General features: G+C 43.2%; 2 protein-coding genes across 3 annotated transcripts in view; both read left to right on the forward strand.

Annotated features, from left to right (window-relative positions):
• The window catches only part of FKTN (fukutin), an 89,542-nt gene extending 87,586 nt beyond the window's left edge, over window positions 1-1,956 (forward strand). The window contains exon 11 of the mRNA XM_033858356.2: window positions 1,850-1,956. Coding sequence (XP_033714247.1) covers window positions 1,850-1,875 — 26 coding nt within the window. The 3' untranslated portion in view covers window positions 1,876-1,956. The remainder of the gene's footprint in view (window positions 1-1,849) is intronic.
• On the forward strand, window positions 1,850-18,448 carry TAL2 (TAL bHLH transcription factor 2). Of its 2 annotated transcripts, none has more exons than XM_019949049.3 (2): window positions 1,850-1,955; window positions 15,255-18,447. In XM_019949049.3, exons 1-2 carry the CDS (start codon window positions 1,924-1,926, stop codon window positions 15,604-15,606), a joined length of 384 nt encoding a protein of 127 aa, XP_019804608.1. In that variant the 5' UTR covers window positions 1,850-1,923; the 3' UTR covers window positions 15,607-18,447. The 2 variants fall into 2 exon arrangements, with proteins under 2 accessions (XP_019804608.1, XP_073662457.1); XM_073806356.1 differs by having other exon boundaries at window positions 1,861-1,955; window positions 15,279-18,448.
• The last annotated feature ends 4,719 nt before the right edge of the window (window positions 18,449-23,167 follow it).

Below are 23,167 nucleotides of genomic sequence, written 5' to 3' on the forward strand. Positions count from 1 at the left end.
TATTGGTTAGATTTAAAGTAACATCCTTTAATCTTCCTAAGATGCCCCAGGGGAGCCTCCTGAAAACATCTGCTGGATTTGAGGGGTCAGGGAGTGCCTCCCTCATCCCCTCAGTATATGTGTTTGGTTTGGGATTTGTCAGTCTGGGAAGCTGAGGGCTCTGGGCAGCTCAGGCCTGGCAGATTTCCCCCCACCTGCCTAAAACTCAGCCCAGGGAGACAGAGGACCCTCCCCAGCCCAATTCTGCACCTTCACGCTCCAGCCCCTGGAGCTGTGGCCTTTATTTCCAGTCCTGGTCCCCCGGGGCTGCATGAGGAATGAGGACAGCTGATAAGCCTGACATTATTGACTTTATGGGGAGTATTCAATGAATTTACTTTCTGCAAGAAGGCTGCACTCTTATCTGCTGCCCACAGAGCATCTAAATCCTCATCTAGGGGACCCGTTGATGAATCATGTCTCTTATACAAAGAGCAGAGAATGTAAAGTGGAAGAGGGGAGTCGCACCCCACCCCTTTCTTTTCTCCAGTACCTGGTTCTGCCCACCCTCACCACCCTTGCTTTCCCACTGCACTTCGGTTTATTGGCTGGAAATAGAAGCACTCACAGCTCCAGACCTACAAAGTTGAGGCCAAGCCAGCCTGGTCTTGAGAGTGTCAGCAGCTGGGCACACCCAGGGCTGTGCATCCCGCTACTTGGTAACTAAGGGAAGAAAAGCCCACTCACTTGAGGCAGTTACATGTCCTGGTTTTTGCTGCGACGGTCAACATTTGCTCTGGACAGAAATACCCGCCTGGCCTCAACACCAGGTGTCTTGGTGGAGAAATGTGTGTGTGTGGTGGGGGGCAGTTACCAAGGGGTACTGGGTCTGGGGAGCTGGAGAGTGAAAATTAACTGGAAGAGAGAGCCTGATGCTCAAGGGAAGCTTTTCTTTCCCCCCTCTCTGACATCTCCTTAATCCATCCAGCCCTGGGATGTTGGCTTCAATTAGTGGAAGGAAATAAATGCTTCTTAGTAGCACAGGACCCAAAGCAACTGGAAGGAGAGAGGTGAGAGCCAGGATACTGAGTTGGACAAATGAAAGAAAAATATCAAAGTACCCTTTGGAGAAAATTAGAGGCATGTGTTCATATTCCCCATCTAGTTTTTGGGTAGAGTTTTCTGGTAATAAAATGAGTATTTATTGAGCAACTATGATTTTATTAGATGCCTATTACCACTGTTTTAAAGCATTTACTCCTAGTCACTAACTTCATGTACATTAGTGCACTGAGTCTTTACAGTAATCCATGAAGTTGATATTATTTCCAGTTTACAGCTGAGAAAATTGAGACTGGAAGAAGTTAAGTAACCTGCCCAGGATGGCAGCTGGTGTCAGAGCAGGAATTCAAACACCAGTCTGCCTCCAAAGCCTAATGAAAGGCCTCTCAGCTTCTATACAAAGCTGCTTTCCATTTGGTATTTCTCAGTACCTTTTCCCACTTAGTCCACAGCATATCAATGAGTATTTATTACTCCCAGTTTATAGAAAACAGGCTCAGAAGAGTAATTTCTTTTTGCAATTTGACCAGCTTTTTATTTCTTAAATAAGTGGCCAGTTTGAGAAAGTTACAATGCAGCAGTGAGCCTCTAGACCAATTAACAAATTCCTCTACTTAAATGCAAACCAGTAGCCTCATCATTGTGCTTATCCCAGGCAAGGCACTGGGTTAGCAGACAGAAAAGAGGGGAGACAGGAAGAAAGGGCATCAACGGGGCAGATGAACAACAGTACAGAGAACCTTTGCAAATCTGATTCCGGATTGTGGTCGGATCACTCTCCTCACCTCCACCTTCTTTATTCAAACAGGGCTCCTTACATGTGGATCCAGTTGAGGACCATCCCTGAGATTCAACGTTCGTTCACTCCTTCTTAGATGGAGGATGTTTGGTAACAGGCTGTGGCAAGCTTCCAAGTAAGGATAACTTATTTACAGAGTAATATTGTTTCTCCTCTTTTGTCACTGAAAGTCACAGTGTGCTGCAGGGGGGAAAAACCCAGTGGACAGCAGGTGTGCTTCCTCCTAAATCGGTATAATTTTTTTCCTTTGTTGTTCCTATCTATGAGTGTGTCCAGGGCCACAAAACCTGTGTGCCTCAGGGACTCTGGCCTAAAGATTCTAGCAGCTTTACTTTTCTGTCATGATTAGGGATGACCTCAGGGAAGTCCCCAAATGATGATGAAACAGCCAGATCTCTCTTTCCTTAGGAGAGAAGATCAAAGCTCTCATCCCTCCCAACGCTCGGGTAAAGATGTGGGCCACATCAGTGTATTTCTTCCTTCCACGTACCCTGGTTTCCCACATCACCCGCTTTCATCATAAAGCAGCTACTTGCTCTGTTATTTTTTTCATTCAGGGGAGGGTAGAGTAGGGGAGGCGGGAAGAGGAGGTTAGCTAATCAGTTTGCCCTGTGAGTCCTATGAATGGAGTGACATTAACATCCACGAGAATTTATAGCCCCCGCTGGCTCTGAAAAGACGTTTGTGTAAAAATTGCTAGTAAAACAGTCAGCTGTGTTTGAAGGCTTGTTTCTTTGGACATACATTTTAGAATTTAGTTAAATACTCAATTTATTTGGGAGCTAAATTGTGGGGGAGTGGTATTTTGTTTTGTCTAGGATAACACCTTGTCATGTAACTTTATAATGAAAATATATAATTTCTCATATTAAATGAGAAAATTGGGTGAAATGCCTAGTGTGACACTTAGTACTTAGTGCTACATAATAGCGGTAGAGAATTCAGTGTGTGGCCCAGAGTTGGTGCTCGATGCCACCCCCTAGGTCAAGCCATCATCCTCTCTCGTCTGTATTCCTGTCACAGCTTCCTAGTCTCCCCACATCATTTATTGGCCCCCTCCATGCAGCAGCCAGAATGTTCTTCTCATCTCCTTAAAAAACAAATTAAGCAATCACCAGAAACTCCTTCCATGGCCTTAGAAGCATTCATTTCACAGAAACAAGCTATGTGACTTCTGACGGAAAGCAGGGCAAGCTGAAGGCAGCTGTTTGGAGAAATGAGTCAGTGCTGTCTTGCATTCATTCATCAAAAGCAAGTAAACTAGAATGAGACTTGCTTTAAAGAATTCAAAATGGAGATGGGGGCGCTTTTAAAAAAGAGGAGGGCTTCCCTGGTGGCGCAGTGGTTGAGAGTCCGCCTGCCGATGCAGGGGACACAGGTTCGTGCCCCGGTCCGGGAAGATCCCACATGCCGCGGAGCTGCTGGGCGCGTGAGCCATGGCCGCTGAGCCTGCGCGTCCGGAGCCTGTGCTCCGCAACGGGAGAGGCCACAACAGTGGGAGGCCCGCGTACCTCAAAAAAAACCCCAGAGGATTCAAAGGAGTTTAAATTTCCCAAATAAAATATCACAGAAAGATAAAACCTATGACCAAAAGTAACACCCACATACTGACAAATTTAGTTGTAAAAGAATTGGCACAGTTTTATTTGGAAAAAGCAAATTTATAAACAGGAGTTGTAATATCACAAAACAAAATGGAATTCATGAGAAGAAGCAAGGCAAAGAAGATCATTTTATGTTGACACAGGGCACAATTCTCTTAAGTCAATAAAACTTCCAAGAGTCTTTATGTGCAAAATGCATTGTATCTCAAGATATAAATATTTAAAGCAAACACTCTTGGAAAAACCAAAAGGAAGGAACAGACACAAAACAGTAGAGGGAGATTTTCACATAACTCTCTCTAACAGATCAAATAGACCAAAACTCCCATGAATATAGAGGATCAATTTAATGGATGTATATAAAAAAAATTTTATTTTTCAAACAAAGGCTATATCTCCTTTTCTATTACCTACGGATGATTTATAGAAGTTTTACCTAGAGAAACTCTTTATAAATATCCCAAAGCAAAAACAATATGGAGCATACCTTTGACTACACTGCAATAAAATTAGAAGTTAATAGCACATGGTTACCAAAAAATACAACAATAAGGAAATTTTTTAAAAGTTTCAAAAGAAAAGTAAACAACAGATGTTAGAGGCTAATGGCAAAGATACTGCAAATGGAAGTGACGGATGACACCAAAGGTATATCAGAAGAAAATTCATAGCCTGAAATGCTTTTCTTATTAAACAAGAAAGAATGAAAATTAATAAACAATCTAAGAATGGGAGATGGAGAAAGAGCAAAATAAACATAGGCAAATGAAAAAGCAGATTTAATAAAGGTATGGTAGAAAGTGAAATAAGTCAGACAGAGAAAGACAAATACAGTATGATTTCACTCATATGTGAAATATTAAACAAGCAAAAACTAAAACTTAGATGAAGAAAATGGAATAGTGGTTACCAGAGGGGAAGGGGAGGGGGCGAAATAGCTAAAAGGGGGTCAACTCTATGGTGACGATAGAAACTAAACTTTCGGTGGTAAGCACGCTGTAGTGTATACAGAAGTTGAAATAGAATGTTGTACACAGGAAACTTATATAGTGTTATAAACCAGTTACCTCAATTAAAAAAGATGAAACCTAGAAAGTCAAAATAAATAAATAAATAAAGATATAGTAGAAATTAATACATTAGAAAATCAGAAAAATGGTGAACCACAGAGGTAGTTTTTTAAGAGAAAAATAAAATGGACAAGCTCTGCAAAGCTAATAAAGGAGAGAGAAGTCCTAGACACATAACATGAGGAATGAGAAAGTTGATAATGTAAATACAGAGATATTTTTGAAAGCATTTGTTACCGACCAGGGTTCTTGGCCTTCCCCAATCAATGAAAATTGACTAGAGGCCATAGAAGGAATTCAGGCAAGGCTTTACTGGGGCCCCTGTTGCAGCAGCCGGAAGCGAGAACAAACCACAGGTTCCTTTGTTTGCTTGCTCCCTGAGGGGGCGGTGAGCTTGTTCCTTATATGGGGCGAGGACAGGGGTGTGTCCAGGGGTCTCGCCGGAGGGGTGGCTGGAATGGCTTAGGTGCTTTGCCCACCCCTTAGGTGGTGGGGTTTTCTTTATTTTTTTTTATTATTTTTTAAATTTATTTATTTATTTTTGAGGTATAGTTGTTTTACAACATTGTGTTAGTTTCTACTGTACAGCAAAGTGGAGTTCCCTGTGCTATACAGCAGGTTCTCATTATTTATCTATTTTATACATATTAGTGTGCAGAGGGCATGAGCACTACCCTGCTTTTGCTCCAGGCTCTTCAAAAGTGGCAGTTGGGTTTTTTGGTCTCTTTGTATCTTTTGTCCAGAATTTGTCCCAACTGCGCATGCGCACAGTTATTTTTAGTCCCAGACAGTTTCTTTGTATTTTGCTGCTGGAGGAGAGGTGTGCCCAGGTGCAAGCATTGCAGCACTGCAGCAAAGGGGCCCAGGTCCCAGCCTGTCTCACTTTGAGTAACTGTATATAACACTTTATTAATGAATGTGAAAATGTCAAAGTTCATATGTCAAAATACCAAAGTTGACTTGCAGGGTAGCACACTTGAAGGAACAAAATCTATCTAGGATTTACTAGTAAATTTTATTAACTATCAAGAACCAGCTAATTCATGTGATGAACAAATTGATGGAAGCTTAACAATAGATGGATGGAAGGGGGGCTGAATGTATGACTGGATAGATGGAGAAATAGATGGTTGCTTTGGGGCCTGGATATGCAGAATTGGGGATTGGGAGGGGGGTTGAGAATGAGCAGGGAAGAAGGGAGTTTTAAGACTGGTTGGAGCTGACGCTTGACCTCCAGCCAAAATGACTTTGGTCCACAACCACCTGGGCTCACAGGAGTCCCTTCTGAAAACCTCAGGTTCGTCTTTTCTGAAGCTAACAGCCCCAGCACACAGGACTAGAGATCCAGCATTCACAGGCTAATCCAGACAGATCAATTAAGACAGCAGAACCAGAGAGGCTGACAATGCCCCAGCCCTCCTAGGGACCTGCTCTTCTCTCCCCAACCCTCTCATCCCTCCCCAGGAGCCCGCAGGTGCAGTCTCTCCAGGGGGCGGTGAGAGCCATGAATAGTAAGGGTTTTAGCTCAAGCACACAGAGGCGTTTAGCTGCCCAAACCTAATCCCCCAATAATCGGATTATGTAAATTCCTACTTCAACCCCCTTCCCCTGCAAGACCTCGCCCCTAAACTCTCCACACTGGGAGACAGGATGGGAGAGGGCCCATCATGCTGAAGCATCACTGCCAGTGGAGTGCTGCACCAAGACGGCTTCCCCCATTTCAGAAATTATAAAACCAACAGTAACATGGAAGAAACTTCAGAGGAGAAAACAAATGTCGTGCTGCACCAAGACGGCTTCCCCCATTTCAGAAATTATAAAATCAACAGTAACATGGAAGGAACTTCAGAGGAGAAAACAAATGTCAACCCCGGTTGCACTGTGCCAACACATCTGTGCTCCCTTCTCCACAGTCCTCATCTTTCCCCTCGTCCTGTCTCTCAGTCCTCGTCCGCTTGTACACAGGTCCTATTTTACACTTACTGTTGCTTAACTTAGCCTCACACATTTCCAGTCTTGCTTCCTAGTTGCTACACTTCTTTTTTACAACTGTAGAACGTGCCATTAAGAATATATTACCTCGCAGGCTTTTGGCCGAGAGGAAGGGTAATGTAGGTTCTTGGTTTAAATTCCAACATGCCGTCTATCAGGATTGAGGTACAACAGGTCGGGTGGGAGACCTGGGCACCATGAGGCACCATGAGGCAGCAGTTCCCCTCAGTGGCACACAGAGACAGACGGCAGAAAGGACAAATCAGGGCTGCTCACTGCAAATATTAGAGTATGTTCCCAAAGGCCCCTTTTGTGCCTATGCATAATTGACCCATTCATTCTCTCCAACCCGCCCTCTAATCCATCCGCTGACTGCCACCAGAATGAGGCTTGTAACTGTAAATCAAAACACATCACTCCCATGTTCAAGGCACACAGTTGCCTTCATATGGACTGCCCTCTCCTCCACTCATACGTGTGTAGTTCCTATCCAGCATTTCCCACTTTTGCACCCAGGTGATCGGGGACCCTGCCTTGGACTCTGTGCTTTAGATGGACCTGCTCTGGTCCTCCTCCAATGCCCACCAGGTGCCCATTTCCCACATTCTAGACCACACCCAGGGTATCAGGGACCCCTGAATTTATACCACACTCTGTATATCCAGAACCCCTGCATTTCTGCTCAAATGGCCCTGAGTCTATTTTCAGAACCTTCACAGGGCTCTTCCTTAGGTCCGTGTGGGCTGGGATTCCACGTCATATACACAAGACCCTTCACAGAGAAGGGGGTGGGAAAAGAATGGGAATGTGGATGGGTCAGGAGTCTCCATTTGTACCCTTGTCCTGAGCCCCACATATGTCAGAGGCAGCCCTGCCTCAAGGCCTAGTTTAAATGGCATCCCTCCCACAAGCAATTGCTGATCCTCCAGCTAGAATCTTTGCCTCCTTAACTCCAATTTCATACTCTCTGGCACTCAGGACTGTCTGTCTTGTATTTAGTCATTTTTGTCATGTCCTCTTCCTCCCAAAGACTGTGAACTCCTTAAAGGCAGATACAGAATTTTCTTCACTTTCCTCCTGCCCTCTGAGAACTAGCAGTTTATGCAACAACTTTTTTATTTATAATAAGAACTGTATGCATTTATTTTGAGGAGGGGGACAGACAACCCCCAAATCTCAGTGGCTTACAACAGCAAAGATTTATTCCTCACTCCTGTGATGTGAAGGCTGTGGTTGCCTATGGGTTTGCTTTATGGCTTCCAGGCTGAGAAAGCAACCCCAGACATGACTTTCTCATGTCTAAGCCCAACCAGCAATCACTCTTTTTTTTTAAACATCTTTATTAGAGTATAATTGCTTTACAATGTTGTATTAGTTTCTGCTGTATAACAAAGTGAATCAGCTCTATGTATACATATATCCCCATATCCCCTCCCTCTTGTGTTTCCCTCCCTCCCACCCTCCCTATCCCACCCCTCTAGGTGGCCACAAAGCACCGAGCTGATCTCCCTGTGCTATGCGCTGCTGCGGCTGCTTCCCAATAGCTATCTATTTTACATTTGGCTGTTAGAGCTTCTGTTCTGTCACCACCGTGTCAAGTTTGCTCACATTCCATTGGCTGATGCAAGTCACATGGCCAAGCCTGGAAGGGAGTGAGGAATTGCTCTCTGTTCACCTACATGGAGGCATTGCCAGTCACATGACAATGGGAGGGGTTATATAATCCTCTCACAAGGAAGGGAGCCAGTAGTTGTAACAATAATACAATTTACCACAGTAAAATTTATAGTAGTCTGACTGTGTACTAGGTACAGTGCTAAATTTTACAGATGAGGAAATTGAGGTAGGGAGAATTACATGATTTACCTAGGGTCACATAACTGGGTACATCAGGGATTTCAACCTGGGTAATGCAAATCCAGAGTCCTTTGCTCTTATCCACTAAGCTTTAATGCATTTGTGAATTTATTGTGCCAAATCCTATGCTGGTACCTTCAGAGAGTATGATGCCTAGAATTTTGTTACTTACCCATTCATTTATCAACCAACATTTGAAGAATGCCTGTTCACTGGGTTTGAGGAGGAGACAGACGAGATAAATGGGTAAAATATTACTAAATGGGGGTGAGTGCTAAGGAGAAGAATAAAGCAGGGCAGGAGGATGGAGAGTCCTGTGTATGTGAACGTGCAATTTTAGATACTGTGGTCAGAGAATCCTCATGGAGAAGGTGACATTTGAGCAAAGACCTGAAGAATGTCAGCTCCTTGAGGGCAGAATTTGTGTCTGTTTTGTTTGAAGTTGTATCCCCAGTGCCTGTAACAGGCACTGGCCCATAGCAGACACTCAATAATAATTTCTGAATGAATGAAAGGAGGTGAGGGAAGGAATTATTTGGATAACTTGAGGGGGAAGAGTGTTTCAGGCCGTAGAAACAGACAGTGCAAAGGCCCTGAGGCAGGAGGGTGCCTGGAGTGTTCCAGAGCTGAGTACACCCCAAGGAGAGAAGGAACACACGGGGTCTGGTAAAATCTGGGAGCCATTGTTAAGACTTCAGCTTAACTCTGAGTGAAATGGGGAGCCAGGGGAAGGCTTTGAGTGAGAAGTGACAGGAACCTGACTTGGGTTTTCATAGGATCATTCTGGGTGATGTTGGAGAATGGACGGAAAGAGGAAAGTACAGAATCAGGAAGACCAATGAGGAGGCCCTGAAATACCAAGTCCCCGGGGCACTCTGGAAGCTGGGATGAATAAATCTGGGGATCTGTCCGGTGCAGTGATTGTTAAATTTCTTTGTGCATCTTCATCTGCTGGGATACTTCGTAAAAACGCAGATTTCGGACCCCATCCCCAGAAAACCTGATCTGGTGGTCTGGGTTGTGGATATTGAGATCTGCCTCCCCTCACCCATGATTCTGAAGCAAGTGGTTCTTGAACTACAGTTGGAGACTTACTGGGCCTTAAATGATTGACATCTGATGAGTTAACCACGTGGCATGGACTTTCCGAGGTTTGTAGACGTGGAAGAGGGTGGGTACGTCACACGCCCGGCTTCGCCGTGGCCGGGTAGGTGGCACGACCCCTCCCGTCCCCAAGCCTTAGGCAAAGCAGGGTTCTCCTTCCGCCTCTGCTCCGTTTCTGGAACACAGGGAGGCTGGTCCTGGGAAGCGGGCGCGCCGTGGGGGGAGGGGGGAGGGAGGGACCTGCGGAGTCCGGGTCAGAAAGGGGCCCCCTGGGTCCCCGAGACAAAGGGCGGTGTCCTATAAAGGCGGTAGCGGAGGCGCGGCGCCCAGGCGAGGGCGACAGCTACGGCGCGCGCGGGCTCCTCGATCTTGGAGAGGAGGTGCGTGGACTCCGAGAGGGACGTGGGCACTGCCGGGGCTGGTGGGCCAGCGGGTCTCCGGCGCAGCTCCCCGAGTCCGAGCCGCACTCGCTGCGGAGGGCAGGGGTGTGGAGTTGACTTGGTGGCAGCCACCAAGGCGACTCGGTGAGAGAACCTGGGGGCTTTTCGCGGAGCAGGGGCGGTGGTGCGGCTCCGGGGGAGCCTGGCGGGTCCTCTAGCGCGTGTTGGCGGGGCTGCTGCGCCTTGGTGTCCGATGCCCGGGCACCCCTTGATGTGTCTCCGAGGGCCGCTTAGGCAGCTTCTGCGTCGGGATGAGCGACTCCTGGACACCTGGCAGGTGCGAAACTTTAGCCGAGATGCTTTCCCGGACGCCTGAACTTCATCGCAAGGCAGGCGCTGCCGGCGAAGGGGAGCAAAAGTTATACAAAGAAAAAGGGAAAAGCCGGGAATGAAGCGGTCAAGGGCAGCAGGTTGGGCGGGGTGGGCGGCGAGGCGCGGGTGTTGAGTGCGTTTTGGAACAGGTGGCGCTCCCAGTGCGCCGGGAGCGCACCCAAAGACCCGCATTCATAGCAAATGTACTTATTTAGAAGAGTTGTCTACTGAGAAAAGTAATTGCATAATAGTATGTATTCTGATTTTTAAAGGATACATATATTTTATATAAAATATATATGTGTGTGTATATATATATATATATATACACACACACACATATATTATATATACACACACCAATCTGGCTACTGCTGGGGAATGAGTTTGAATAGGTAGATGGATAAGGATGGTCTTTTATTTTTTGCTTTATCACTTGTGTACTGCTTGAATTTTTTTTTCTAAAGTTATCATGTGTTATTTCTATAGTAACTTCAAAAGGCAAAGCTGTGCCTAGTGTTGGAGGTTAGGCACCTTCCCCTAACGAACTTGTATAAACCACACTTCACTGCCCTCTTTCTGGACAGTGTTTCCGCTTACTTTTAAAAGAAAGATGAAAGAGACAAATACACAGGACCAAAGGCCAGAAAGAGAAATTTAAAGTTTTATGAAAAAAGAGCAGTGTGAGTCTGAATGCCTGGGACAGGCCACCATAGAAATGTTAGCTGTACTTCTGTGCTGCAACCTTTCTAGCTGACCTGGGCTCTGTGTCCAGGAAACACCCACACGAAAAAGCAGCACCTTTTCTGGGGGCATAATTGTTCTTTTCTCCAGTAACCTGTTACCTTCTGTGGTGACAGTATAAGTAGAAGTTTGTGCACACCTATATTCCTATTCAGTTTACCGTGACATTCCTCCTGTCCAGGCATTCTTAGTCTGGGGCCCATGACACACACCCACTCGGGTGTATGGATAGAATTCAGGCGTTCTATATATTTAGGTGGGAAAAAATTACATCTTTATGTCTACTGACCTTTAGTTTAAATTTAGCATTTCCTTTATTTATGAATGTGAGTAAAAACTACTTTGGCACTAGTCGTGCTGATGACTTTGTCACCAATAAAAATCATACTTTCAACTCATGTTGCAGATCTTCTGAAAAAATCATTTAAGTATCACTACTTAGAAATGATGGTAACAAATCTGTTTAATGTGTTAAGAGTGAAGCACAGGTATTACTGTCTTGCTTTTTAGAATTATTTTAATACCTATGAAGTATAATTGGTTATTTTATGTGTCTATTTTAATTCATACATTTAAAACTCTTATTCTGAGAAGGGAACCAAAGGCTTTTTCCTTCATGTATTTGAAATCATTGTTCTGAGATGAAATCCGTCCCTAGGCTTCCCCAGACTGCCAAAAAGGTCCATGGCACAAAAAAGGTTATGGACCCTGACTCAGCAGGAGTCAGTGGTGACATAGATGCATAAATACTCAGGCTTGGGACACAGGCTCTGCCACACAGGGATGTGTGACTTGGGACAAAAAAACTTCACGCCTGTTTCAACATCTGTCAGATGTTCTCTGATTCTGTGGCATCTGGGGTACTTTTTCAGTTCTTAAATTACTCTGAATCAAGATTAGCAGCCATCACTCCTTGCAACAGGAAAAACACTAAATGCCACTTTCCTTTGATTTATTAAGTCCTTAGCAATTTTCCAGTGACCTCTACTTTGAGTTTTTCCAGCTTGTTAAATCACTGATTTCTATTTCCCCCTGTGGAGAAGGAGAGTAACACACTTGAGGATAAGTCAACAAGTAATTATTAAGCATGTCCTAGGATGGCAAGGCTACGTTTCAGAAGCCTTCTCTTCTCCCCATTTCCTCTGTCTGCTTCTCACAATAGGATGGAGCCCTCTCAGAAGAGAACACCAGTTAGTTTATCCTGCCTAATCTTTTCTTCCCAGCTTGAAAAAGACCCCCCATGGGACTAGTGAATGAGCTAAAGCCTCTTTTGACAAGAGAAGCTTAAAAGTGACTTTGCTTCCACAGTCCTGGCTGCAAAGCAACCAGCCTTGGTGTGAGCAAAACTGAATAGTTTTTTAAATCCCCTTGATTTAGGTTCAAACCTTCATATTTTAGGTATAGTTGGATACAGGTCTGACAAAGCTCATATTTTCATTGTAGATCCAAAGGCTAGGTTATTTAGAAATAACTTAGGTAGATAAAAGGCAAGGGCAGGGCATTGTGGCATTTCAGCATAGAAAGAGGCCTTGGGGATCACTCCGTTCAGTTTGAAAGCCCCCTAGAATGCCTGAGTTCGGTGCTGTTTCTCTGCTCCTAGAGCCCCTGTGCTTCCCTCTCTGTGTCACAGGGCAGTGGGCTCCTCAGTGTCCAGCAGTGAGCACAGTGTCTGGCACATAGAGTCAGTAAGTGTTGATAGTAAAGCTTAGAGTGCATGTGACTGTCTTGGATCATGGGTCCAACTAGGAGTGTCTCCACAGAGAGAGGAAATAGACTTAAGTGGCTGATGGAGGGAGCCTGAGGCCAGCCGGTGAACTTGAGCCGCTATGATTCTGCTCACCACTGGCTTCTCAGCACAGCACTGGCCTCTCCAACCCAGGCAGAAGCAGGAAAGGCATCAAGGACCTGCATGGGGAAATGTCCTGGGGGGCATATATCCTTGTAGCTTATTTTATACATAATAGTTTGTACCTCTTAATCCCTTAGATACTGCTTCCTTCTCAAACATAGTTTTGCTAGGTCTCAGAACTCCTGTTTGGAGAGTAGAGCAGTGTTCTCAGCATTGGGTACACGCGGAGATCACACAGGGGTGCGCTGCTTGGATCTCACTTCAAGAAAAAACTTGCAGTTCAGCTGCAGGGAGTGCAGTTAGCTGACAGCCTTCAGTGGCAGTGCCCTCAGGAGGGGGCCTCCGTTCTTCCGGCAGCCCCCAGCCTATGAGTGAGCGTGGCAGCGCTGCCAGGATCTGGTGATTTCTGCCCAGTGGGGTCTCCTCTACAGTCACTCTTTGCCCTAGAGCTCCCTGTTGGGTTGACTGCCATTTTAACAGGTCTGCATCACAGCCTACCCTTTTGTACCATATGTGCCAGTTTTTAACCCTCCAACTCCTTCCTGCAACGTGGGCTGTTAACACAAACAACAGGTGTGGAAGGAAACTGGCACTTTGAGCGGCACCTACCAAGTGCCTGACATTCTACATGGCGCTTTGTATAACTTTTCTCAGATATTCGGGATGTTTACCTACAAACTCATATCCTCAGGAAAGCCCAAATAAAACTAGGAGATTGGGATTGACATATATCCACTAATATGTATAAAATAGATAACTAATAAGAACCTGCTGTATAAAAACATACATAAAATAAAATTCAAAAAAAGAAATAGAAAAAAGGTAGAACTTAGGGAAAAGTTCAATGGCATTGACCCAATCATTTTGGTCTTGACATGGTTCTTTTACACCTTTCTCTAGTCAGCAAGTGTAGCTCTGGACTTGGCCCTTGGTGTGTGGGACCTTCTGCTGTGATTTTTAAGTGTTTATGTATGTGCTGCCTCCTCCACCAGACCATCCAATAAGCTCCTTGAGCACCAGTACCCAGTCCTACCATGTCCACAAACCCATGGAACAGAACAGGTCTACAGGAAGGGTTAAAATAAAGCAACAAAGGCAGCAAGAGCCAAGAGATTACAGTAGAGGCTTGGTTACAGGAAAACAAGGGGTCACCCCCAGGAATATTCAGTACCTCACAAGTCATTTTTCTTTATAAATATATTTATTATTTTGTTGTATTTATTCCCCAACACTTTTATAGCCATTACTATGTGTCAGGCACTGTTATAGTGATTTACAAATATTAACTTATTTCATTCTCCTAATAGCCTTTGTCTTCCACCAGTGGCTGTGGGCATGGGGGGCTCTGGGATGGCCTGGAAGCCTTTATAGGAATGAAAAGGAGGATTGGATCTGCTCTTTAAAGAATGTGTAGAAATAGGCAAGAAGACAGCAAGGAGGGAATTCAAGGGACAGAAAGATGGCATGTGTGAAGGTGTGGAGTTAGGAATATTTACTACTCTTTGTGGGCACAGGAAGGGGCCCTCTGCCCAGGTTGCTGAGACTGGAGCAGGCGGCAAACTGATAGCCATAAACCGAGAGCACCAAACGTTGGGTGCTGGGCTTTGGCTCGTTTGCTGATGCGTCATAAAGGTTCCCATTAACGTAGGTTAATCCAAGCCACCTGAACAAAGGGGCCTATGCCTCTAAATGTTAAAAAGGGCACAATTAAGAATTGGCAATATGCGATAATAATCACCTCTCCCAGGGTCGGAAAGGTCATCCAAATTCAACCTTGGAGAGCCTGGATATCTTCCACAGCATCCACGCCAAATCGTCACCCCCCCCCCGCCCCTTTTCTTCTTTTGTCACGCTAAACAACCCCACTTCTGCTCCTCACGCAGCTGGGTTTCAAGGCTCTTCATCATCCTGTTCATCCCCCTCTAAATGTGGTCCAGTTTAGATATTTTAGCTCTTACACAGCGGGCCCAATCCTGCAGATGAGGTTGGCCAGCTAAGAGGAGAGTTGTGCTGTCACCTTCTTCACTCCAAATATTATCTCGTTAATGAAGCCTAGATCTCAGCACCCCCCTTTTTAAAGAATCTATATTCAACTCTCTATTAGCAAATATATGTTTTATTCACACACGTACTCAATCCTACACTGTGCCTGATTCTGAACAATTAGGAAGAGTTGGTTATAACAGTAGTAATAGGGGTATTAAGATAAAACCACATTTTAACTGGAGGCTTCAAAACACCCAGGGAGAGAAACGCTGAAGGAAGGTGTTCTTATCCTGCCCTTTCTTCTGCCATGTTTTCTTCCCTTGTCAAAGGAAGATTCAAAGCACCTGGAAATGAGGCAATGCATTTCCTAAGATCTGAGTGGAGAAGACTAACATCTCAAGTTCCTGGCAGGACATGTGCTACCCAGCAGGCCTCTGACAAGGTATTGGCCCTCAGGGCCCTTTCTTTTTCTCGTCTCAGGAGCTCCAACATGACCAGAAAGATCTTCACAAACACCAGGGAGCGGTGGAGGCAGCAGAACGTCAACAGTGCCTTTGCTAAGCTGAGGAAGCTCATCCCCACTCACCCTCCCGACAAGAAGCTGAGCAAAAACGAAACGCTTCGCCTGGCGATGAGGTACATCAACTTCCTGGTGAAGGTCTTGGGGGAGCAAAGCCTACAGCAAACGGGAGTGGCTGCTCCAGGAAATATTCTGGGCCTCTTCCCCCAAGGACCCCACCTGCCGGACAGGACTCTCCTTGGTGATTACCAGGTTCCATCATCCGGCCCAAGCCACCACATTCCGTAGTGGGGCTCTGGCTGTCGTCACCCCAGGCAGCACTGGTTCAGAAGTAACTAGCTGTCGACAGCCTTTTGCATGTTCCAGAGTCAACCTGATGAATAATTTGTGAGGCATGAATTTAAGCTTCATAGGAGGTGGCTCAGGGTCGGCTTCAGGATGCTGAAAGGGACCATGAGGAACGTGGCTTGAGCGTCTGTCACCCCCCACCCCCAGGGCTTCAGTCAGATCAGCCTGTCTCTGTCTATGTTATAAATCTGGGTTCTGCATAAGATGTTGTTTGAAAAAAAAAAAAAAGACCCTTAGGTTAAAAACTGGTTTGAAAATCACTGTTTTACTCCGTATGTTTTCAGTTATAAGAAAGTTTTCTCAAAATGGATCTCAGATGGTTGAGTAGAAAATGCTTCCCTCTGCACATATTTTAAAGTTTGTTTTGAAAAATGAGGCATATTTGATCAAGGGTGAACAATGTAAGACAAATGAAAAGATAGCCCTTGCAGAAACCAGCCGGGAGACTTGCAGGAACATCTGTGAAGAAAAGACCCTCCTGACATGTGAGGACCACAGGAAGGCAGCAGATACCTGTGGAAGAGCTCTGCATCCTTTATCTCTATGGACATGTGAGGTGTCACTTGCACAGGGCTGTGTATGTATATGTTATCTCTAAAGCCAAATGGTGGATTATACCTGTGAGAGGAAAGGACCTGATAATTTATGAGAGTTCATAGTTTTCTTATGAAAACCAGCTAGCTAAAATAGGTTTTCTAACCCCTTAGTTTCCCATGTCAGGTATCAAAACTTTTAATTTAGTCTGAGTTTCTGCTGACTTAAGACCTGTAAAATTCAAATATAATGATGAAAATCTAAATATTACCATTTAATAGAGAGCTTAACAAAAGATGTAGAGTAGACAATAGGAATGTTGATACCAGACCTTAATGAATTAATGAACCTGTGATCTGTTTTCCCTGCTGTGGAGCATTAGCTCAGTCTACGCTGGGAGAGGTGGTACCCACAATGAGTGAAACAGCGTGGATCTGGCAGAACTCACCCCCTTGTGCCACCCTGATGATGCTTAGATTCAAAAAGGAATCCCATAGTTGAGCCCAGAATACAAATAATGTCATTTGATTGTCTATGGGACATTTTATTTCCCCAGAGTTCTTGGTGGTGCATTGGTTTTAAAACCGTCTGAACTACAGGTAGGAAATAGATGGATTTGAGATCATGTATACACAGTAGAGGAACTTAAATTTTCTGCCACTCTAGAAAGAAGGTATTTGATTTCTGAAAGGCTGAAATGAGCCTCTTTGGTTTGGTGCTTAGAAGAAATCTGGATGAGGCGCCCTCAAAATCTCATTCTCCCAAAATAGCAAGGTCATAATGTAAACTCTACACAGCGTTGACGCTTGTAGAACAACGCGTTTATCAGAAACAATGCATTTTCCGTGTAGATCCTTTCTTTAAACTGCATTCAGTAAATGTCCCCACAGACCCAGAATAGTCCTGGGAAACACATAAGCACAGAGACCAGGGGATTTCCCCTGAATTTGCATTTCTTTCTCATGAGCTTATGTGGACTTAAATTTGTCCCCAAACTACCAGGTGATAGTACATCTCAAAGCTTTAATGACAGTTTGTCAATTGAGTAATATTGCTTATTCTCTCATCTGGTATTAACTCAAAGTAACACTTTCGACAGCGTTTTTATATTAGCCTCATGTTGCTGAGGAAGGCAGAGAAGACCTCTTTGCCTGAACACGGGATTTTACTGCTCTTCTCAGAATGAGTGCACTTCTCTGCTGCTGGGGCCATGTCTGTTGTGCACAGAAGGCCTTTCCACTGAAAAGTAACCGAGTACCGCCAAAAAGTCGTGAGGAGATTGAGCATCGTTAAACTAAATGAGGGAACAGTTATTTAAAGAAACCCTATAGGAAATTCCTACAATAAATGAATAAACGTTTAAAATATTACTTAATGTAATTCATCTCTTAAATGATTTCTTTTGCAAGTTGGATTTTGGCCTATCAAGTTGTGTTAGGTTAAAGTGACTGTCAAAAGGAATTGTAGTTATATGGACCAAAACCTTGCCAAGGTATCTGTGAGACTGGAAGCTAATTCTAAAATCACTCCACAGCCTTCCTTGGTGTCCTGTACTTACGGCTTGGTGATTGCAGTAGTAAGAATTTATGGTTCAAATGAATTCTAGTTCACTGATGGTACATCTCTTTATGGGCCATTTGCACCCAAAAGAAAACTTTAGACAGATTATATCATTTATGCTACTCTGTTACTCGAAAACAAGTGTTTGTTCCGCTATGGGCACCACTGGAAACTTCCGGAAGCCAAGTATAAACAGGCCCATTTATTTATACAGATCATTAGATTGGCTAATTCTACTCCTCCTTTTACAGAGGAGAAAACAGTCCAGAGGGTTTTGAAGTAACTTTCCAGAGGTCACATGGACAGTTAGTGCAGCCTAGGACATAGTGTGAGATCTTCTGAGCCAGCACGTCCAGCCTGTCTACAGCCCTGTTCAGCCACTAAGGATTTTAGGATTGAAAATGGCCAAGCACCTCATTATTAGACTCATCTCTTTTCAATAGTGTTCAGTGATCTTCATATGCCTTTTAATTGAAATTGAATTATTGTGCTTTGTAGAATGTGATTAGAGGTACCAACCAAAGATTTTATTTGGTGATGTGTTTTGTGAGTTTGTAATCATTGATTCTAAATTGCTATTTAACTATTAACTTATTGAAAATAAATTATTTAAGAAAAGAAATTGGTTTTTTTTTTTAGAAAGTATTTCACAAATTTACTAAGCACATCCACCCATTCTGTCCATCCTTTGAACCCCACTCCCCCTGTTATCTTGAGTCTAAAAAAAAAATCTAGGGCTTCCCTGGTGGTGCAGTGGTTAAGAATCTGCCTGCCAATGCAAGGGACACGGGTTCGAGCCCTGGTCCGGGAAGATCCCACATGCCGCGGAGCAACTAAGCCCGTGCACCACAACTACTGAGCCTGAGCTCTAGAGCCCACAAGCCACAACTACTGAGTCCACGTGCCACAACTACTGAAGCCTGTGCACCGCAACAAGAGAAGCCACCACAGTGAGAAGCCTGCACACTGCGACGGAGAGTAGCCCCCACTCACTGCAACTAGAGAAAGCCCGCGCACAGCAATGAGGACCCAACACAGCCAAAAATAAATACATTTATTTAAAAAAAATATCTAGCATCCCCTAATTAGTCCCTCCCTTCACTTCATCTTTCACACAGCTTCCTAACTGTCCTTCTCAAATCACAGCTATGGTCAGGTCGTCCCCTGCTATCAAACCTTTAGTGTCTTGTCCACCAGACTGAGACAGATGCCATACCCCAGCAAACCAAGCCCTCTGCAGCCTGGCTCAATGTACTATTCCCTTTACTTTCCACAATTGCCTAAATATTTTATACCTGCTAATGAAACCACTTCACTTGGTGGTCCAACAGGCCAAACTCTAATACCTCTGACTTTACTCTTGTGAGTCCATCTGCTTGCACTAAATTCCACTTGCTAAAATCCTTCATGACTGATCTTAAATACCACTCCTTCAGGAAGCTTGACTCATCTTAAACACCACCTTACATGAAGTCCTCCTAGATTTCCACCACTCAGTCTAATTTCTCCTTTTGTAGAATCCTCTTATATGCTTCAAGACCCTTACTTCCTCTCCCCTGTGTTATATACATTTTGTGCATATTCTGTCCCCAGCAACAAGTTAAGATCTCCTTGAGGGCAGTGACAGTTTATAACATTGAGTCTTCACAACAGCCTTGCCAGTGACCTCACTTTTAAAATGAGAAAACTATACCGAGACTAGCTCCATTAAGAATACTCCTCTAGCCTCCCCTGAAAGACGACACTGAAATGCAACTTGAACAGGCTGAACTTTCGTGAGAAATCCCAAGTCTAAAGCTCTTCTTTTTTTTTTTTTAATTTTTATTGGCGTATAGTTGATTTACAATGTTGTGTTAGTTTCAGGTGTACAGCAAAGTGAATCAGTTATACGTATACATATATCCACTCTTTTTTAGATTCTTTTCCCATCTGGGCCATTACAGAGCATTGAGTAGAGTTTCCTGTGCTATACAGTAGGTCCTCATCAGTTATTTATTTTATATATAGTAGTGTGTATGTGTCTATCCCTAAAGCTCTTCTTAAAAGTTTGTTTCTCAAAATATCCATTCACCAAGTCTCTTGCAGCACCTGCCTGATGAGGTTTCACCAGCTAAGAATGGCTTGAGATGACCCAAATATGTATAAGTTACGCACAACAGGCTTTGTCCTTAAAAGGCCAAAGGATGAAAGGGGTCAGGAGAATGGACAGCTTAACTGCTGACCTACAAGCCAAAGGTTAGCTAAAAGTCATATCCTTAAATAAAAAGGTCAAAGATAAGGAGGGAATCTAAAAGCTTAATGGCAATGCAAAGTGGGGGATTTAAAGTGGCAGGTGTTAGGAAGGAATGCCAAGGGGAGAGTGTGGTTCCGGATTATAAGAAGCCAGGGCATGGGCTCCTAAACACACCCTCCCTTCTATGACTATTGGAGTTTACTATAAACAGGGAAATTTCTGTTCTATTTTCTCTTTATTGCTAATGACCTATCATTAGCATTAAAAATCACTAAGTTTAAAAGATTTTTAATCTAGATTTTAAAAAGCACTAGATTTTTACATAAACCTTAGTTAGGTTTGTAATCTACCAAATAATGTTTACTCTAAGAATTTAATTTCCAGAGCTCAAGGGGGTAGTCGAATGAGGCAAGCTGTAGACTTGCCTTTTCTGGATAATTTTAAAAATCAGGGTTATCCAATATGTTCATACACTTGGACCTTAGTAACTCTTCTTCGAGGAAGCTATCATAAAGAAACAATCAGAATTATGGTCAAAGGATTATATATATGGGTATCTATTTCAGAATTGTTTACAATACAATGTAAGTAAAACTAAAGTAAATTTATGGTAATAAAAGTCAGAGCCAAGATTTGCTGAGTGCTTACGATATGCCAGGCACTGTGACAAGAGCTTCCTGCATATCAGCTCACCTAATCTTCATAACAATATTATATTGCTAATATAATATCAATTATATGTATTGTTCTCACTTCACAGATGATGAAACTGAAATTTAGGAGATTTTTTTTTAATGGGTGAATTAAAAAATTGTTTTTAAATTTTATATTGGAGTATATTTGATTAATAATGTTCTGTTAGTTTCAGGTGTACAGCAAAGTGATTCAGTTATACATGGACATGTATCTATTCTTTTTCAAATTCTTCTCCCATTTAGGTTATTACAGAGTACTGAGTAGAGTTTCCTGTGCTATACAGTAGGTCCTTGTTGGTTATCTATTTTAAATATAGCAGTGTGTACATGTCAATCCCAAACTCCCAATCCATCCCTTCTTGCTCCCCACTTCCCCCTGGTAACCATAAGTTCATTCTCCAAGTCTGTGAGTCTGTTTCTGTTTTGTAAATAAGTTCATTTGTATCATTTTTTTAAGATTCCACATATAAGCAATATCATATGATATTTGTCTTTGTCTGGCTTACTTCACTTAATATGATCATCTCTATGTCCATGCATGTTGCTGCAAATGGCATTGTTTTATTCTTTTTAATGGCTGAGGATTATTCCATTGTATATATGTACCACATCTCCTTTATCCATTTATCTGTTGATGGACATTTAGGTTGCTTCCATGTCTTGGTTATTGTAAACAGTGCTGCAATGAACATTGGGGTGCATGTATCCTCTCAAACTGTGTTTTTCTCAGAATATATGCCCAGGAGTGGGATTGTTGGATCATATGGTAGCTCTATTTTTAGTTTCTTAAGGAACCTCCATGCTGTTCTCCATAGTGGCTATACCAATTTACATTTCCATCAACAGGGTAGGAGTGTTCCCTTTTCTCCACACCCTCTCCAGCACTTATTTTTTTGTAGATTTTTTGATGGTGGCCATTCTGACTGGTGTGAGGTGATATCTCATTGCAATTTTGATTTGCATTTCTCTAATAATTAACAATGTGGAGCATTTTTTCATGTGCCTGTTGGCCATCTGTATGCCTTCTTTGGAGAAATGTCTATTTAAGTCTTCTGCTCATTTTTTGATTGGGTTGTTTGTTTTTTTGATTTTGAGCTACATGAGCTGTTTGTAAATTTTGGAGATTAATCTCTTGTCGGTCACATTGTTTGCAAATATTTTGTCCCATACTGTGGGTTGTCATTTTGTTTTGTTTATGGTTTCCTTTGCTGTGCTTTTGAGTTTAATTAGTTGCCATTTGTTTACTTTTGTTTTTATTTCCATTACTCTAGGAGATGGCTCGGAAAAGATATTGCTGAGATTTATGTCAAAGAGTGTTCTGCCTATGTTTTCCTCTAAGAGTTTTATAGTATCTGGTCTTACATTTAGGTCTTTAACCTATTTTGAGTTTATTTTTGTGTATAGTGTTAAAGAATGTTCTAATTTCATTTGTTTTACATGTAGCTGTCCAGTTTTCCCAGCAGCATTTATTGAAGAGACTGTCTTTGTCTTTTCTCCATTGTATAATTTTGCCTTCTTTGTAGTAGATTAATTGACCATAGGCACATGTCTGGGCTTTCTATCCTGTTCCATTGATCTATATTTCTGTTTTTGTGCCAGTACCATACTGCTTTGATTACTGTAGCTTTGTAGTATAGTCTGAAGTCAGGGAGCCTGATTCCTACAGCTATGTTTTTCTTTCTCAAGATTGCTTTAGCTATTCAGGGTCTTTTGTGTCTCCATATAAATTTTAAGATTTTTTTGTTCTGGTTCTGTGAAAAATACCATTGGTAGTTTGACAGGGATTGCATTGAATCTGTAGACTGTAGTCATTTTGACAATATTGAGTCTCCCAATCCAAGAACATGGTATATCTTTCCATCTGTTTGTGTAATCTTCGATTTCTTTCATCAGCATCTCATGGTTTTTGTAGTACAGGTCTTTTGTCTCCTTAGGTAGGTTTATTCCTAGGTATTTTATTCTCTTTGATGCGATGGTAAATGGGATTGTTTCTTTAATTTCTCTTTAGGAGATTATTTAACTTGCCCAAGTTTCCACTGTTGGAGCCAGAATTCAACCCTTGTCATTTTTACTCAAAATCACTGCTTTACACAGACATTTTTTTTTTCCATCAGAGTTCTTGATTCTTTTTGAGCCTAACTACCTTAATAGACCCTCACAGACCAGGCATATTATCCAATAACATTATTGGGTAAACAAACACAACTCCAAAAAAACCAAGCTTCCTGTTCAGAAGCACCAGGCTGGGGGTAATACAATAAGTCCCCGGCAGGTAGACTGTTCTATAGAGGCAGGATTGAATGTGAGCCCACAGTGCAACTGGACTGTGCCACAGTCTGGACTTGATGGGGTGCCAACATGAGCTGGCTTCATTTTTTCTCAGTCACTGTGGCAAACTAAAGAATGTTGCTCACCATCTGGTTCTACAAGAATGAAGTCACTAGCCACGGCAGTCACTGACCTTTAATACAGCCTGAAA

Source organism: Tursiops truncatus, chromosome 6 (assembly GCF_011762595.2).
Source record: "Tursiops truncatus isolate mTurTru1 chromosome 6, mTurTru1.mat.Y, whole genome shotgun sequence".
NCBI lineage: Eukaryota > Metazoa > Chordata > Mammalia > Artiodactyla > Delphinidae > Tursiops > Tursiops truncatus.

Coding starts and splice junctions, on each gene's coding strand:
- TAL2 (XM_019949049.3), top strand. CDS start 1,924: ATGTTTGGTAACAGGCTGTGGCAAGCTTCCAA. Junction 1,956..15,254: donor AGGCTGTGGCAAGCTTCCAA/GTAAGGATAACT, acceptor ATTGGCCCTCAG/GGCCCTTTCTTTTTCTCGTC.